Genomic DNA, 16385 nt, shown 5'->3' on the forward strand with positions numbered 1-16385 from the left:
AGAGTAACCTAACCATATATGAGGTTTAAACGAGCTTAGGGTAATGCTACAGCTCCAGGTTAAAAAAGCAGCATATTAACCATTTAATGAACCACTTGAAGGGCGTAGGAACAAAGGAGCAGTAGCGCAAATGACAAATTTTATCAAGCAGTAGCCAACATTAACATACCAGGTAGCAGCAACAAAGTAAATCGGCCAAGAGCTGCTGGAGAATTCTTGTTTTTTTTTTTTTTGTAAAAAGGTGTTGACTGCATTGTTTAAAGAAATACTTTGCTTTGACTTTGAGTTCACTCCTGAATTGTCCATTAGGTATTTTCCAAAGCATTGTTGATGACATTCCCAGCACCAGTGCTTCATGAATGCAGTAACTTGCATGAAAAACAAGTTAAGTAAGAACTTAATAAGGACATATCTATTATTCAGCCAGCACAGCCTATCAAACATGTACAGTCAGTCAGTAGACCAAAGCTTGCTAAAAATCTTCATGCTGTGATGACTGACAGGCATTAGCCTAGTGTTAATGTTGGACCAAGTATCAGGAGACAATCAGGCCTAGCGTACGTTACCAATACATCAGTGGAAACGGGAAGTTACTCAGGAAAGCATCACGGCTATTTTATAAGCTTTACACCAATATTTAGTGAAGCTGACGCTGATTCTGACCTCATTTACCGTTGAAGCATGCATCTGTGATTGGGCAAAAAATGTCAACTTTGGCTTTATGTGATGCATGGAGAGGAATACAACAGTGTTGCAACAATGTAGAGCTCTGGATCAAGATGATGCCTTTTCTCCCGGGTGCTTTCACACCTGGATCGTTTGGAAAAGTGGCTATTAAAGAAAGGTTTTTTATTCTTGGCGCACTTTAGTTGGTCAGATGTTACCATGACAGTCCAACTCTGATGTGGGACACAATCAAGCATGCCTTTATTGCCAAGACTCAGCTTGCTTTCATTCGAGCCCTGCAGTGCTTCGTTAGCAGAGATTACAATCAACCAGTGTGTGCACCAAATCACTGGTTAACTCGTCACACTCTAGTTGCCTAATGCAGCAGGCTACATGGCAATTTATATTACAACCAGCTGTTTGAATTCAAGTTGAGTTCACACCCTTTTAGAGCTCAGACCCTAATTGGCATGAACATACCTACAGGATAACGTCCCTTATTGCCTGGTCAGCAGAGCATCACAGGGCTTTCTGGCGTGAACTGGTTCAACTGGTTTAGTTTTTAGAATTTGACCCAGCTGACCCTTCTCATCACTAGGATCTCTACTTTTACCAAGCTACTTTCACATCCTGCTGTCAGAGCCTCTAACACACAGTACTACCCAGCTGCAGACCCAGAGCCCAAGTCCCTGACCAGATAGAGCCCTGATAGTGACGGCAATGGCCTATAGTCTGTTTTTATAAAGCCTTGAACTCGTATTACCAACAGAAGTGACATTATAACATCACTTTTTATTACACTTAACATTATTTGACTACTTTTTTATTGAATGTTTAACAGGCAGCTAAAGGTCACCCTTTAACACAGCCGTTTGACAAATTCCCACGATTTGGATGAATGCTAATGCTAAACAACAGCTCTGTCAAGGTAGTGAATGTTTCTTCTAGAAAAAATGAGAATATCATTAGAAAGTTCATATGAGTTTATTTAAGAGGTAAAACTTTCATATTCATCACCTAAAAAGTAAAATATTTCATTTTTGGTATTATTTTGATGACTATGCCTTACAGCTCATGACAAAATTCACAATCTAAAAATTAAGCTCCTCTAAGTTCTTGAATCTGCTTTGTTTAGCAATCATCTGAAGGCTGAGCTCAGCTCTGTTGCTTATGCCACAGTTTTCCCTTCTAATCAACTTTCCATGAAAATGCTGCGACAGAACCTCCGAGGACTGCCAGCACTTTCAGCAGTGACCTTCTGTGGCTTATCCTCCTCATGGAGGGTGCCATAATTGTCTTCTGGACAACTATCAAGTCAGCAGTCTTCCCCATGATTATGGTTGTATGAACTGAACCAGAACGAGAGAATGAAGACTCAGGAATCCTTTGCAAATTTGACTTTTTCACTATATTGTAATATTTTGAGATGATGGATTTTCAATTTTTGGGAGCTGTAAGCTGAAATCATCAACATTAAAACAAAACAAACAAAAAAACCCATCCTGGAATGTTTTATATTGATTGAGATGAATCTAGAATTTTAAAAGTTTAACTTTTTGAAGTAATTATGAACTTCTGCATGATACTCTAATATTTTTAGATGCAGCAGTATATGAGCTCTTGTCGAGACAGGGGCCCTGGGTCTGCAGCTGGATCCTATGCAGCAGTGTTAGGATTTAAAATGTGACCATGTTTAATGGTGACCTTTAGCTGCCTCAGTAAATAATTACCATAGTTTCAACAGAAAACACTGAGAGAACTCATGAATAGCTCTTTGTTTATTTCATCAGAATCTCAAAACTAATTTGTCTGTAAAACTTAGAGAAATGTTCTCAAATAACATCAATTAGCACGGTCACACGATACACCATAACAACAGCAGAGCATTAAAAGCCCCACTAATGCATGGACTGATATACAAGTTTGTTAACTGCTGTATATTTGTGATTGGTGTCATACCGTTTACAAGGATACCATTTGCCCAAATGCTGATGCTCCAAGTCAGCCCACAAGTCATACTGTTGATTCACTCCTCTCCAAAAGTTTTAGAACAATTCCTTTATTTTTGCTGTTGACTGAAAATATGTGAGGTGGACATCAACAGATGAGTATGAGACAAGAGATTAACATTTGAGCTTTTATTTCCTGGTATTTACATCTGGATCTGATACATAACTTAGAAGATAGCTTTATTTGCAACGGAACACCAAATTTTTAGGTGAGCAAAGTTATTGGAACAGATAGACTTAAAATAGTTTAAAGTGAATAAGACTGAATATTTAGTTGCAAATCCTTTGTTTGCAGTAATTGCATCAAGCCTGTGATCCACTGACATCACCACACTTTGCATGCTCTATAGGGTTTAAGTCTGGAGATTGACCTGGCCAGTCTAAAACCTTCCTCTTCTTGCCCCTGATGAACTCCATTGTTGTTTTGGGTCATTATTTTGCTATTATGAATGATACCCCAATCAGTTTGGTAGCATCTTTCTTTAAACTGGCAGACAAAATGTTTCTGTAGACCTCCGAGTTCATTTTGCTGCCATCATGTGTTACATCATCAATGTAGATTAATGAGCCCGTCCCGGAAGAAGCAATGCAAGCCCAAGCCATGACAGTACCTCCACTGTGTTTCACAGATGAGCTTGTATGTTTGGGATTATGAGCAGATCCTTTCTTTCTCCAAACTTAAGCCTTTCTGTCAGTTTGGTAAAGGATCATCTTTGTGTCATCAGTCCATAAAACTTTTTTCCCAGAGTTTTTTAGGCTAATTTCTGAACTTTTTGGCAAATTTCCAGCCTGGCCCTCCTCCTGTTTTTCTTGCTAATCAGAGGTTTGCATCTTCACTTCTGTGAACAGAAGATGGTGATACCTTCATTCCTGTCCTCTGGAGGTTGTTGCTGATGTCACTAACAGTTGTTTTAGGGTCTTTCTTTACAGCTCTCACAATGTTTCTGTCATCAGCTGCTGTTTTCCTTGGTCTACTTGTTTGACTTCTGTTACTGAGTACACCAGTGGTTTCTTTCTTCTTCTCTGATGTCAAACCCAAATGTTTTCAGTCTACAGCAAAAATAAAGGAATTGGCCTTACTGTTCGAATACTTTTGGAGAGGAGTGTATGTTAATTAGCTAAGCAGCATGCTGGAGCCATCCTACAATGTAAAGTGCATTGCATTAGTTTACCTATGCAGTGGTAAAAGTAGGCGGCCATGTAAAGACCCACGGTGAGCTCCTTGTTGTTGGTGTCTGCTTTGGCGCTCTTTACAGTGTTGTAGTGTGAACACAGTCAGTAGGAATAATGCAGCAGTGAATATTTTTTTCATTTGTGAAGCAAACAAGCTACAGTGGAGCGAACACTCTGATGGCTGTTTTAGACTGTATGCATGGCGGCTTGATTTTCATTTCATCATGCATGCCAAGAAGTCAAGGCTCTCAGACTGCCGACACTTTCTAGGAGTGATCTGTTTCGGTCTATGATAAACAAGGAAGGCAGTTTCCAGTGTGCAGCATGACAACATCAAATTGGTGTTGTTTAGATACTTTCAAAGGCTTTCCCAAAAAAACTAACATTTTTACTACACATGAAAGAAAGTCATCAATTCAAATACAATGTGATTTGTAGATGTTTTTTGTCTTATCGGAAATTAAGATCCAGTACCCAGTGCAGATTAGGTATAATTGTATTTAATACAAACTGATATGTAACACCATGTAGGATCAGCCCAGTACTGTCCTTCTAAGGCCTTAAACCAAAGCCGTTGCACTCTTACAGCACGGTGTACTTGTTTACATGACTTCACTGCTGGTTTGTTGCATGACTGTTGAAAGTGTTTGTTGTCTTGTCTGCTACATTATGCAACTTTTCTCCTAAATGCAGGCTGGGCTTTTTAAAATGCTGCCCAAAGGATTGTGACTCATCCTGCAGCTGCTCCTAAAACAGCAGAGTATCGGACTGTTCGGATCTTTTTAATGAAATTGTCCCGTATCCTGTTACAGAAGAAGAGAGATCTGAACAGAAGGCACTGTGGAGATACTTGGCATGCAAATCTGTGCTGTCGAACAGACAGTGCTGACCTTTGAGGGAACAAAGAGTTCAACAAAGAAAGAGGCTGCTTTGGAAGCAGTCTAAACATCCACTCTTCATTAACCTTTAATAAGAACAGCCCTATAAAAAAAAACACGTTTGTTAAAAACAGGAAGTCAGCATGTTAAGTAGACATGACTTTAAATAACTGGACTCTTTGGCTCAGTCCCATCTCTAACTTTTACCCCTACCCATTGATTTCCTAGTTCCACTTAACCCTCAACAGAGTAACGAGGTGTAGTGGTGTAATCTTTGTCCATTAAATGGGACGACCCTTCAAGTTCTTGACACGCAATCAGTAGACCAAGACTGCGTTTATGTTAACAGACGAGACAGCGACTGGACAAATCTTGCGGATGACAAGGCATTCTTGGAGATTTCCTTTAACAAAGGGTTTGGAGTGTTCCTCCAGAAAATATACATTTAAAGAGCCATGTGGCCCTAGATTTCACCCTACCTCTCCATCTAACAAGAATCAGGACATCCTACCACTAGATGTGAAATGTAGGGGTAGGATTAAGTCCTATAGGTCATAGCTTTTGTGGCTGATAGAGTAAAGGTTTAACATGTTCCCACTCCTTTTCAGATCTGTTAAAGGACCAATACGTGGAATTTCTGCACTGAAATGCACTAAATATTTCTCTAAACCATGACTGACAGCTTGATTATCTTTACTTTGGAGATGTTGGATGTTATGTATAAGGCTGCTACATAATGAAGCCTGTACTGCAGGAAGCTACTGTTCTGTTGCTGTACCTCATTCATGTTTTGTGCTGCTTAGTTGTTATGGACCATGATTATTCTCTGACATCAGCTGAGCTTTTAATCACCAAAGTTCATCCCTGTAAAACAAAACTCCAAGGTTGCTTCCTTACTTGACATTTCCAGTTTAGGTAGACCACTGCTCAGCTCCGCCAACCTCCACTACTTTCATGTTTTGATTTAAAGGGGGCATATTATGCAAAAATCACTTTTTCAGGCTTTTGCAACAAAAATATGTCCCCCTGACCTGTCCAAAATCCCCTCAAGTACCAGAAAAATCCATTCCCTTCCACCCTCTCTTTCTCCACCTTTTAGAAAATATGTGCTGAAACAAGCTGTTCTCAGATTTTAACCCTAGTGACCTCACATGGAGAGTAAGCACCCGCCCCCAGGTCTGGTTGGCCCTCCCCACTTGGAGGAGAGTTCCACTCTCCTCTCCTGATCCTCCCCCAGCTACCAGCTGAGATGCTGGATAGCTCAGTGGGTTACCCTGCTGACTATGGTCTGGGAGATTGATGGTTTGAATCCCAGTCAGGTCCTAAACATGGGATCAAAGTGTCTGTAGCATCAGGAGAGCCACATGTATTTCCTGTCAGGGGTGGAGTCAGAGAGCTCACTAACATTTGAAGCCACAGACACAAAAATGGCTTGTTCTGAGAAGGGCTGAAACAGAGGGGTTTTTAGACATGCAAAAATCCAATATACCAAATTTCACAGATATGTTTTGGGGACCTCTGAGACCAATATAAACTTGTCTTAAAATGGTAAATATTTCCATTTTAAGGACTCTGTTCAATGAAAGGGTCTCTCAATAAGTTGTATTTAACAAACACTAACAAACTGATTTAGCATCACATAATGAAAGAGAAAAGCTGTTAAAAAGGGCGTCCCAGGCGCTGGTTTGGCTTGTTGGTAGAGTGTACAGTTGCAGTCTTCATCCCACTGGCAAGATCCAATCCTGATCCTGATTTGGTGCATGTCCTTTCTCTTCAGCTGTCTTGTATGGCATCAACACTGTCACAAAACTCAAGAGCTCATTATAACATTTATTTATTTAGAGCTCAGATTTTACTTCAAACTTTTGCTGTGAAACCTGAAGGTCACTGTCTGCTCTAATGTTGTCAAAAGTGAAAAAAGTTGTATATATAAATAAGAAATCAAACTCAGTATTTCAGAGTTTAAAAAGTTGGAAACTCATAAGACTAACATGAAATTTCCAAGTTGGAAAAAAGGTCTTAAATTTTGACACTAGAAACTCAAAAACATCAAGTTTTTAAAATCAGAAATTTTAAACTGTGTAAAGTATAAACTTTACAAGAAACCAAGCAGAAGACAGTGGTTTGATATTCAAAAAGACGTACTGGTTCATGTACATTTACAACTTTTAAAGTCTTTTTTTTCCCTTGTGAATTAAGAATAATTTAAACTTGAGAGTTTAGATTTTTTTCATTTAAATGAATGGACCCTTGTTTGTTTAGAGTGGCCCTGATAGACCGCCATATAAGTTTATAGATAGATCTTTTGTCAAGAACAAGTTCAGGTAGGCCTGTTATGTTGGGATTTTGTCAATAAAAACAGTAAATTTTTTTTTTTTTTTTTTTTTTTTTTTCGTGTGTGTTATGGGGGGACTAAGCTTATCTTAGATATAAGTAGGGGGGTCCTAAGGAAAAAAGTTTGCGAACCACTCCACTGATGTAGAGAATAGAGAAGAGCTAAGCACAAGGAGATGATTCAGAGCACAAAGGCTGGTTTAAATGCAAAAATATAAGAAAAAATCAGAAAAGTTTGAGTGGGGTTTTGAGTTTTGCTACAACATTGATTCAGTTTATCTGACAGTTAAAAGTGAAACCCCTCAAAATAATGTGACAATAGAAAAGAAAAAATGGTGCCTATCCTGGTTTGGGCTGAGAACAATTCCATAATGTTTTGCTTGCAGCTTAAACCAGGAAGTCCACTTTTAACAGCTTTTCTCCCACGCTATGTGAAATTCATCAATTAGACCAAAACATTTGTCAACTGTTTAGTAAATATGGAGAGCAGCTTTTATTCTCAGGTCAAACAAGTGAGGAGTAGAGGTGGGCCAAGCTGAGCTGTCATCTTATGTCATTGTTATGATTTAAAGCTCCCTGGTGGTTGGATTTCCCTACTGTGGGTTAGCACTGCACAATTAATTGAATATTAATCACTATCTAAATTTTGGCATTCTCACAATCAAGGAAAAATAATCAATGGTGATTACTTAAGTTTTAAATGTGTTCCTAGAGCTGTCATATGAAGCTAAATGATCAGATTATTAAAGACAGTCTGGATGAAGATGACCTCCTTTTTGTTGTGCTTTATACTTATGTATGTTAACACTGATCATTAATGGGTCATGTTTGGCCCTCACTGTTAGTGCCAAACAAATAAACAAGTCTTTAAAATACATAAACAATCATGATTGATTATCGTGACTTTGGTGGTAATCAAAATAATTCTGAGAATCCTTCAGGCCAAAACTGTATGACCCTACTGTGTTAGATCAAATTTAACTTAGAGTTTGATGACTCTTTCATAATTTTCTGTTATCACTTTTTCTTTTCTGCTTGTTTTTAGGTGTATTATTTGAATTTTTAAACTACATTTCAAATCAGATCAACCATTGTCACCGTGGACACTTTATGAATACCATAACTGTGGTGTAGACCACTGGTTCCCATCCTTCCTCTTTAGAGCCCAGTATCTAAAAAAAGCTGAGACCCTGCCCCCCCAGGACCCATGGGGAAAAATTGAATATTAATCAATATTAATTAATGTTTTTGTTGTTTAAATCTCAACAGAAAAGGCCCTCGTTTCAGACAGAGCCATGTATAAATCATACACTATGTGTCTAATTATGATTTTGAAAAATAGATGCAAATCTAAAGTTGGCCCGGACTCGAGGTTGGGAACCGGTGGTGCAGATGAAGCTCTAAGCTTTCACTATGATCTCTAAGATACTGTCCACTAACTATCCCAAATTACAGCTGGGTATTATGGGTATTATGAACTCTGGGAGAGTAAAATGTTTACCCTGTGATATTCTGCTGGGACTGACCTGAAACTTTACAATGCTGCTGTTGAGCTGCATTCATCCCTAAAATGATCTGCATGTGTATGTCCTGCTGATGACTTAATGTCATTGATTCTTGTATAATTCTGACTCTGTCGGCCTGAACTTTTCACTGTGATATTACAGAAACGTCTATGTTGTTTTTCAATGTTAACTGATGGACTGACTCTGATTTCTTTCTTTGGATGATTTAACTTTTAAAGTGTTGATTTAACGCTTCAGTAAGGTGTGTTATTGGTAATCAAAATAATAAATGCATCAGATCATATGGATTTATTTGACCTTATTTGTCCTAGTCAGAAGTAAATATGACCTTTCTTTCCCTGCATGCTCATGATGATCTTTTAGTCTACTTGGGATAAACATTTAAATACTTAATTGTTCATGTTGTGCAATCTTTAAGCTCCGTGTCATTCAGTGACAGCATGAGGGTATGTTATCAACATAGTATGAGTTTATGAACTACTGTTGGCTATGGTTTTATCAGAGTCAAAAACACATTTCGGTGCTACTGTTGTAGTTTTGTGATCGACAGTTTTAGGTCTTTTTAGAGCTGATATGCATAAATATTGGTATTATAATTCTGCACCTTTATTTTTAAATTCCCCCTCAATGCCCTAGCTAAAAATTAGCAGCAGAGACTAAGAGGACAAGTAAGATATCAACTCCTCTTCAAGCTGAGTAAAAAATATTTGGGTGTACAGTCACGATGTAAGATTGTTTATGGATAAGAAAACAGTTTCCGTCAGAATCCACCCATGGCTTAAGTCTGGATTGACTGGATACAAAATCCTATCATGGCTTTGATATCGATATAAAACACTGTGTTGCACATTTTATTATATCAGATCAAATTTTATCATGCTGGATCAAATCAGATTTTATCAGATCATGTCATGTTGTATCAGTTTATATAGGATTCACAACATCATATTTTATCCATCCCATGGCATTGTATCATATCACATCATACTATATTCCATTGATCAAATCCATCGTATCGTATCAAATATCTTACCATATCGTATCTTATCATGTTGTATTGCATTGTTTCATATATGGTATAGTATCACATCATATATACCCTATCGTATTGTGTCTTATTACATTGTGTTGTATTGTATCACATCTGACCCTCCTCCTTGCCATTAAAGTTTACAGAATATTCTATCCTTGCCTTTTGCATGCAGGCTAGTCTAGGCCCCCAGTTGTGATTTCAATCTAACCAGTACCCCAGAAGGTATAATGTCTTCATAGTATATCAGTGTTTCCATTGAAAGCATCTTTATGACCAAACAAAAATAAAAAAGCGGTTAAAGATGCTCAGCTAGCTTCTTGGCTTAGTACAAGCCTCCTCTAGACTCGGATCTCCCTTCATCGGTCTAGAAGTGTAGTTGTAGTTGGAGGTCTGCAGTACTTAGTCATTAGTGCTATTGATCACCTTCATGCCAGGTAACTCCGTTAATTTGTGGTAAAAATCTCTTTTTGTAAAATGTAGGGATCATATCCAATGGATGTAGTAATTTCACATTGATTCATAACCACTGTTCTTCACTTCCTGATCATCTGACCCTCACGTATAGTTGGAATTGTGTGACTACAAACAACCTATAGAGGCTAAAGAAACAGTTGAAGAGTGAGAGATGCATGATTGGTATGAGTGTTATTTTTGATGTGACTCTTGTTAGATTTTGTTGCTGACAGATTTTTCTGATCCTTACAGTCTCCAGTGCTAAAGACTCAGACAATCACCATCTCAGACGTCACCAACTCGCTGAGAGAGAGCGTCATCTACAAAGATGTCCCCTTAGTCCACACTGAGACCAAGACCATCACATACGAGTCAGCACAGGTGAGGGGAATTCTGGGAATTGCATTTGAAAAAATTACATAAGGAATTGTATTGTATTGTATACATACATCGGTTGTTATGATAGATATTATTTAATAATAGATGTTCTGCTTTACTATAGGACTATGTGTCACAGAAATTAATACCATTCTGGGTTGTATTTAAATTTGCTCATTTTGTCATTTTTACCAGTCTATAAGCAAACCACTCATAAATATATATATGAACAGAAGCTATTTATATTAAGGCGGAGTGGTAGGAATTCTGGTTATAGGCCTCATGTTTGAAATAAATGTCACTGTTCGAAAATCTGCCTGATGAACACTAGAATAAATTTAAACCAAAAGGGCATTAATCATGATATTAAAGAGGTGCAGAAAGTGAACAAACTGCTCCCAGAAAATAGACCAGAATGCAGGAAAATAAATGTTTGATGCTTAAAACATTCTGGGGTAATACCTTTATAGTGTTTGAGTAATTTTTGAGCAGCCATGTTCGTTGTTATAATAAAAATGTTTTGCTTGAAATGTTTGACTCTGAGGTTCTCATCTAACATTTAAAAGGTTTCTCTCCCACAGCCCGTGGACACGCCTGCAGAGAGGGACTCAGGAGTGCTGCTGAGTGCCCAGACCATCACCTCAGAGACCATCAGCACCACCACCACCACCCAGATCACCAAGGTCAGTTTACTGCACCCAAAGCTCCCCATACCCACAACCACTCAGACCACGAAGGTACGAAGGTCTTTTTTAATGCAACATCATCCCCCTTTACCCACCACCACCTGGATCACCAAGGTCTGATTACTGCACCCACAGCCCCCCATACCCGCCGCCACCCTGATCAGCAAGGTCCGTTTACTGCACCAGCAGCCCCCTATACCAACCACCATCCAGCTCACCAAGGTCTGTTTACTGCACCCATAGCACCCTGACCCCCTAACCCTCAGTCAATACTAATCAATAGAGTAAATTACTATCCCACTGTGATAGATCCATGCTTTCAATCACTTGTGCTGTTGTTATTGAACCTGTGGGAGGCTCTTTAAGATACTGCAGGAGAGCGATTAAACGCCACCGTCTACTGCTTCTCATTGAAACAACCTCTACTATTTTATGTACTTTAATATGAAATTTTGTTCTTTAAAGCTGGGATATTTGCTTTTAAATCCCATGGTCTTTGTTTTTTTCTATGAATGTGTCATCAGAAGGCAGGGGTTTATGCTTTCATTGATAGAAACATCCTTCCATCTATCTCTGTGACATGAAAAGAATCTTGAATTTGTGCATTCTGAAATTTCCTATGTTTATTTTAGTTGTTATTTTGTTGCTGCTACCCAATTCTTAAATAAGACATTGCTAAACACAGAAAGACCAAGCATGTCACCTAGAAGTTTTTTCCTGAATTACTCTGATCCACATTTGGTCCAAATATCTTATCATTTCTCGTCCAAAGTTGTGCCGAATATACTAAAAAGTAGGGTTTCAATGTGCATGTAAAGCCTGTGTTTTAGCTTTTGACTTGTCTGTGTTGCAGACGGTGAAAGGAGGAATCTCTGAGACTCGCATCGAGAAAAGAATCGTCATCACCGGAGACACTGAGATCGATCACGACAAGGTAAATGATTGGAGAAAGTGTCTAATCCCACTGCGCAAAGACACGTTCAAACAACGTCTTTTCAACGTCATTTTTGCACATCTAATTTTGGTCCCCTGAAAGGGCAGACTGTTACTCAAGACGACATCTTTTTTCCGACGTCGAGTGAACATCCATTAATGACGTCCACCTCCATATAGGAGCTAATTGTAGTCCAAATGTGGTCCAGATTGCCCTAATGAAAATGAAAAAATCAGTCCTGAGTGACTGTGAACCTCCCCCCCTCCACTTCTTTGTGGCACATGCTTTAAATGCTCTGAAGCGTTTGTCTTTATAAAGTCGTCAGTTGCTGTGTTATCAAATTGCATGACTCCATCCCCTCTTTTCGCTGAATCACGTTTAGATGTTCGGCTGCATGTGTTCAGACAACATCTTCTTTTCCTTCCAAGTAAATTCAGTACAGCATCTTGTATTGCAGGCCATTGGAGAACTTGTGAAGAGCCAGTGAATAACTTTGTGGACTCTGTCCTTATGGTCCAACATGAGCTAGTTGCTGCAGCTGTTGGGAACAGAATGAAAAAAAAACAAATAAAAAAACAAAGGAAAAGAAAAACATTTTACTGACACAACTTAAGGATCACAGTGCAGGAAGTATGACTTAAACATGTATTTTTTCATTTCAGTGTCAAAATGTTAGATCTTAGATCTCAGAATGCTTTGCAGGACATGTCAAAGTCTGTCATTAGTAGACAAAATGACCTGGAAAACATTCTGGGATCTACGATTGTGGTTCCCATTAGAGCTAGCTGCAATAGGCTATATGATTAATATTGCATAAAAATGGGGAAAGGGCGTTTACTATTGGATCTATGTCCGTGAATTAAATTTCATAAATCCCGGCAAAGACATCCCACGATATTGATGAAGTAACATTCGGATTAAAAGACATTTTATATGACTGTTATTTGTTGTTGTGTACGACAATGCCAGTTCACAGCTAAGCACATACACTTATGTCTAGCAGGGCGTGTCGCTCTCACTGGCTGGGGAAAGGCACATGATCCCTCGGGGCGGGTATGACGAAGAGTTGGGAAGTCGAACTCCCTGACAGCAACTTTTACACAGACGCACTCGGCATCGCCTTTCTTCTAAAAGCTTCCAAAGACTCTGCCATCACATCCTTGCTCTTCGTCATCAATGTTGTTTTCTAGGTAAAGTGCAGGACATTTATTTTGATCGGTATCCTCACTGCGGGCACGCGCTCACGCCAATTTGTGTGGAGATGCCGCAACTACGTTACATCAAAGCATAAAAAGCTGCTGATAAAAACACTTAACTGTGTCTCCCAGTGTGGTGTTAGTTATACTACATTATAAAATCTGCTTTCTGACTAAAATAATGTTAACGGTGTCTCCTAGTTGAAAATTTCTTGACACGCGGGTTCATGACTTAGTATCTGCCAGTAACGTTTGAGTTTATTGAAAATTTGGCTAGCTGGGCTGGGATAGTACTTGTTAGCGTTCGCTATCTTTGTTTACCCCCACAAAAGCACAAAAGGTGGACACTGGTTTGCAACAATGACTGTTATTGACATTATAGAACATACAAGGTAACCTGCAGTCAAATATACTTACCTTTGACTTAAGCTTGTATTTCTTTAACGGTCCGACCAAGTCTGTGTGTCTGCCGTTGGCAGGCAGCGTGAGCTTCCAGTTAAACAAAAGACATACGTCATTTTTCCTGCTGATGGTTTCACATTTGCGCAGATTAGCTTCTGTCACTCCACTTGTAAGCAGTTACCTTGGTCGCTGAGGTTGCGTGGTTGCCTGAGAAAACGTTTGTTTTAATTTCAGTAAATATATTTATATGTGTGTAAGAAGAAAATGCTGGTGTGAGCAGTATATTGAATAATGTCTATTTCATGCGCTTTTTAATTTATGTCAATATTCTGCACCTGACGTTCACGTCCACAAGACGTTGAAAAAAAACGACTACACAAGTGTTCAAATATTGAACTGCATATCAACGTCCAGGAGAGGTCGCACTTTGACGTCCAGATCCATTACTTGATTTGGAGGTCAGAATGACATGCAGATTGGATCTGCACGTCCTGTAGACATCCAATGTTTAGTGGGATATGAGGGATCTACCTAGTGAGTACCATGTACTTGGGCATGGTCGTGTTCACTAGCGTACTACTAGTACATATGAATCATGCCTCAGACCATGCCCGAGAATGGTACGCTTGTGTCTCACTGACCATTTAGAACCAGACTCTGAGGTGAAGTATGCTCAGATTCCCAGTCTCTAATGTGAAACCATCCTTAAAGAAAAAGCTGTTTTCCTCAAAGCTCTGCACTGAACAGGCAGTTAAACATTTTCGTACTCATATATCACCACAGATGTAGCAGATAGGTAAAGATGGAGTTATCCTAATGTTTAATTTGCTCCATGGAGCCTCATTGAATTGAATCTGTTCTCCATGAAAGTCAATTTAATGAAGCTCATTAATCACGTTCTGATAAAGCAGACGGTGTTTTTGTCTTCAGGCTCTGGCTCAGGCCATCAGAGAAGCGAAGGAGCAACACCCTGACATGTCTGTTACCAAAGTGGTGGTGCACCAGGAAACGGAGATTTCCCCCGAGTAGGACGACGGATCCTTTAAAGGTGAGCGATCATCTCCCGCCATGTTTATCAGCATTTATTCACTGCTGAACAATACACAACAATGAATAATTAACTGTTCATGTATATAACACAGCAACAGTATTCTACTATGGAAGAATCACATGAAAAGGTCACAACAACTTGTTAGGAAAAATAGCATTATTGAGAAAGTTCATGAAAGAAGCCTAAGCCCGTCTAAAGGCTCATTACACTCTACATTTGAAAGAAATACAGATGGAGCTCTCTGTCTGTACCATGCCGTCATTTTATTCATATTTCTGCACATTCTCTCAAAGCTTATGAACACAGACTTATTGCTGCAATACCACTGGTAATAGAGCAGCATAACACAACAGAAAAATTGATCTATCGTGGTCAAATAAAAGTTGGCTTTTAAGACAAGAAAATAATTTAAAAAAAAACCTCTATAACGTTAAGTTGTAAACAGATTTCTACAAAGTAATGTCAAGCATTCAGGCTTGCACATCTGGGCAATGCAATTTTTTCTGCAAAAATGCTCAACCTCTGCCAGGTTTCACGGGGATCAGGTGTGAACAGCCCTTTTCAAGTCCAGCCACATATTCTTTATTGGATTAAGGTCTGGGCTTGACCTAGCCACTCCAGAACATTGACCTTGTTGTATTTTTCCATTTCTGTGTAGCTTTTGCTGTATGCGCCATTGTCTTACTGGAAAATAAATCTCCTCCCAACCTCAAGTTCTCTTCTGAGTAAGATTGTCCTCCAGGATTTGGCTCTGTAAAACTGTCGAAGGTTAAAGTACAATGGTCGGTCAAGAAGAAGGGCTGGTTTTTTGGGGTAGTGTGATTGAAGGAAATGCTCTAAGTAAGAGCCCTGACCTTTCAACATATGAACTCCAAAATCTTATTAGTTCATCCTTGAGTCAGAGTGAACATAAAAGATGCATCAAAATATTTTCATAGCACCAATTCATTACCAAAGTTATCTCAAAACCGTTTACAAAGATGACAGGTCTAGACTGGACTCTTTCATTTATTAGAATAAAGACTGAATTTTAATCCACCATGAGCTCACCACTAAGACACATTTAGCAAAGTTACAGTGGAAAAAACTTCCTTTAACCGGCAGAAACCTGGAGCAGAACCAGACTTATGATGATGCCAGCACTCCAGTAATTTTTCCTGTCTTTAATGCCACTTTTGTAGCATCAGGGCTGTAATGTTTACGATATTTCCCTCTTTGAAAATGTCTTGCTCAGTGGCTGCTGTGATTGCACATAAGTTTTAAAGGAAATCTAAATTGTTCCGCCCAGTTATAGGTTACAGATAAAAAGGAAAGAGCACATAAAGTAACGTTACAATACTGGAGTGAGAGAACTAAAGAGAAGAGAGCTGGGATCAGCAAGCAGAACGGAGAGTAAAGAACCAACAGGATTTAGAATAATGATATGATATTATTCTGATTATATATAATACATTTAGTGTGTTTGCTTTGATGAGTTGTTTTCTAAAGGGTCTGTGTCTCTTCAGGCCCAAAAGAAGCAGGAAGTAATTCTAGTTAAATCAGTACATTTGATGCCAGTATTGATCAAATCAAAGGATTTGTTTGCGGTTTTATAAAAATGATTAAAAAATAAGGTCCACGCCACAGCCCTAATGTCCTCTGTGATTCTGTGTTTAAACATCCCGTC

General features: G+C 38.9%; 1 protein-coding gene across 4 annotated transcripts in view; it reads left to right on the forward strand.

The window, feature by feature from the left end:
- epb41a (erythrocyte membrane protein band 4.1a) overlaps nt 1-16385 on the forward strand; it is an 84484-nt gene that overhangs the window by 60402 nt on the left and 7697 nt on the right. The window contains exons 13-17 of one of the 4 annotated variants that reach the window (XM_041809084.1): nt 10325-10453; nt 11017-11187; nt 11272-11358; nt 11990-12070; nt 14599-14716. In XM_041809084.1, coding sequence (XP_041665018.1) covers nt 10325-10453; nt 11017-11187; nt 11272-11358; nt 11990-12070; nt 14599-14697 — 567 coding nt within the window. In that variant the 3' untranslated portion in view covers nt 14698-14716. The remainder of the gene's footprint in view (nt 1-10324; nt 10454-11016; nt 11188-11271; nt 11359-11989; nt 12071-14598; nt 14717-16385) is intronic. The other 3 variants (XM_041809086.1, XM_041809085.1, XM_041809083.1) reach the window with 3 other exon arrangements.

This window comes from Cheilinus undulatus, linkage group 16 (genome assembly GCF_018320785.1).
Source record: "Cheilinus undulatus linkage group 16, ASM1832078v1, whole genome shotgun sequence".
Taxonomy (NCBI): domain Eukaryota; kingdom Metazoa; phylum Chordata; class Actinopteri; order Labriformes; family Labridae; genus Cheilinus; species Cheilinus undulatus.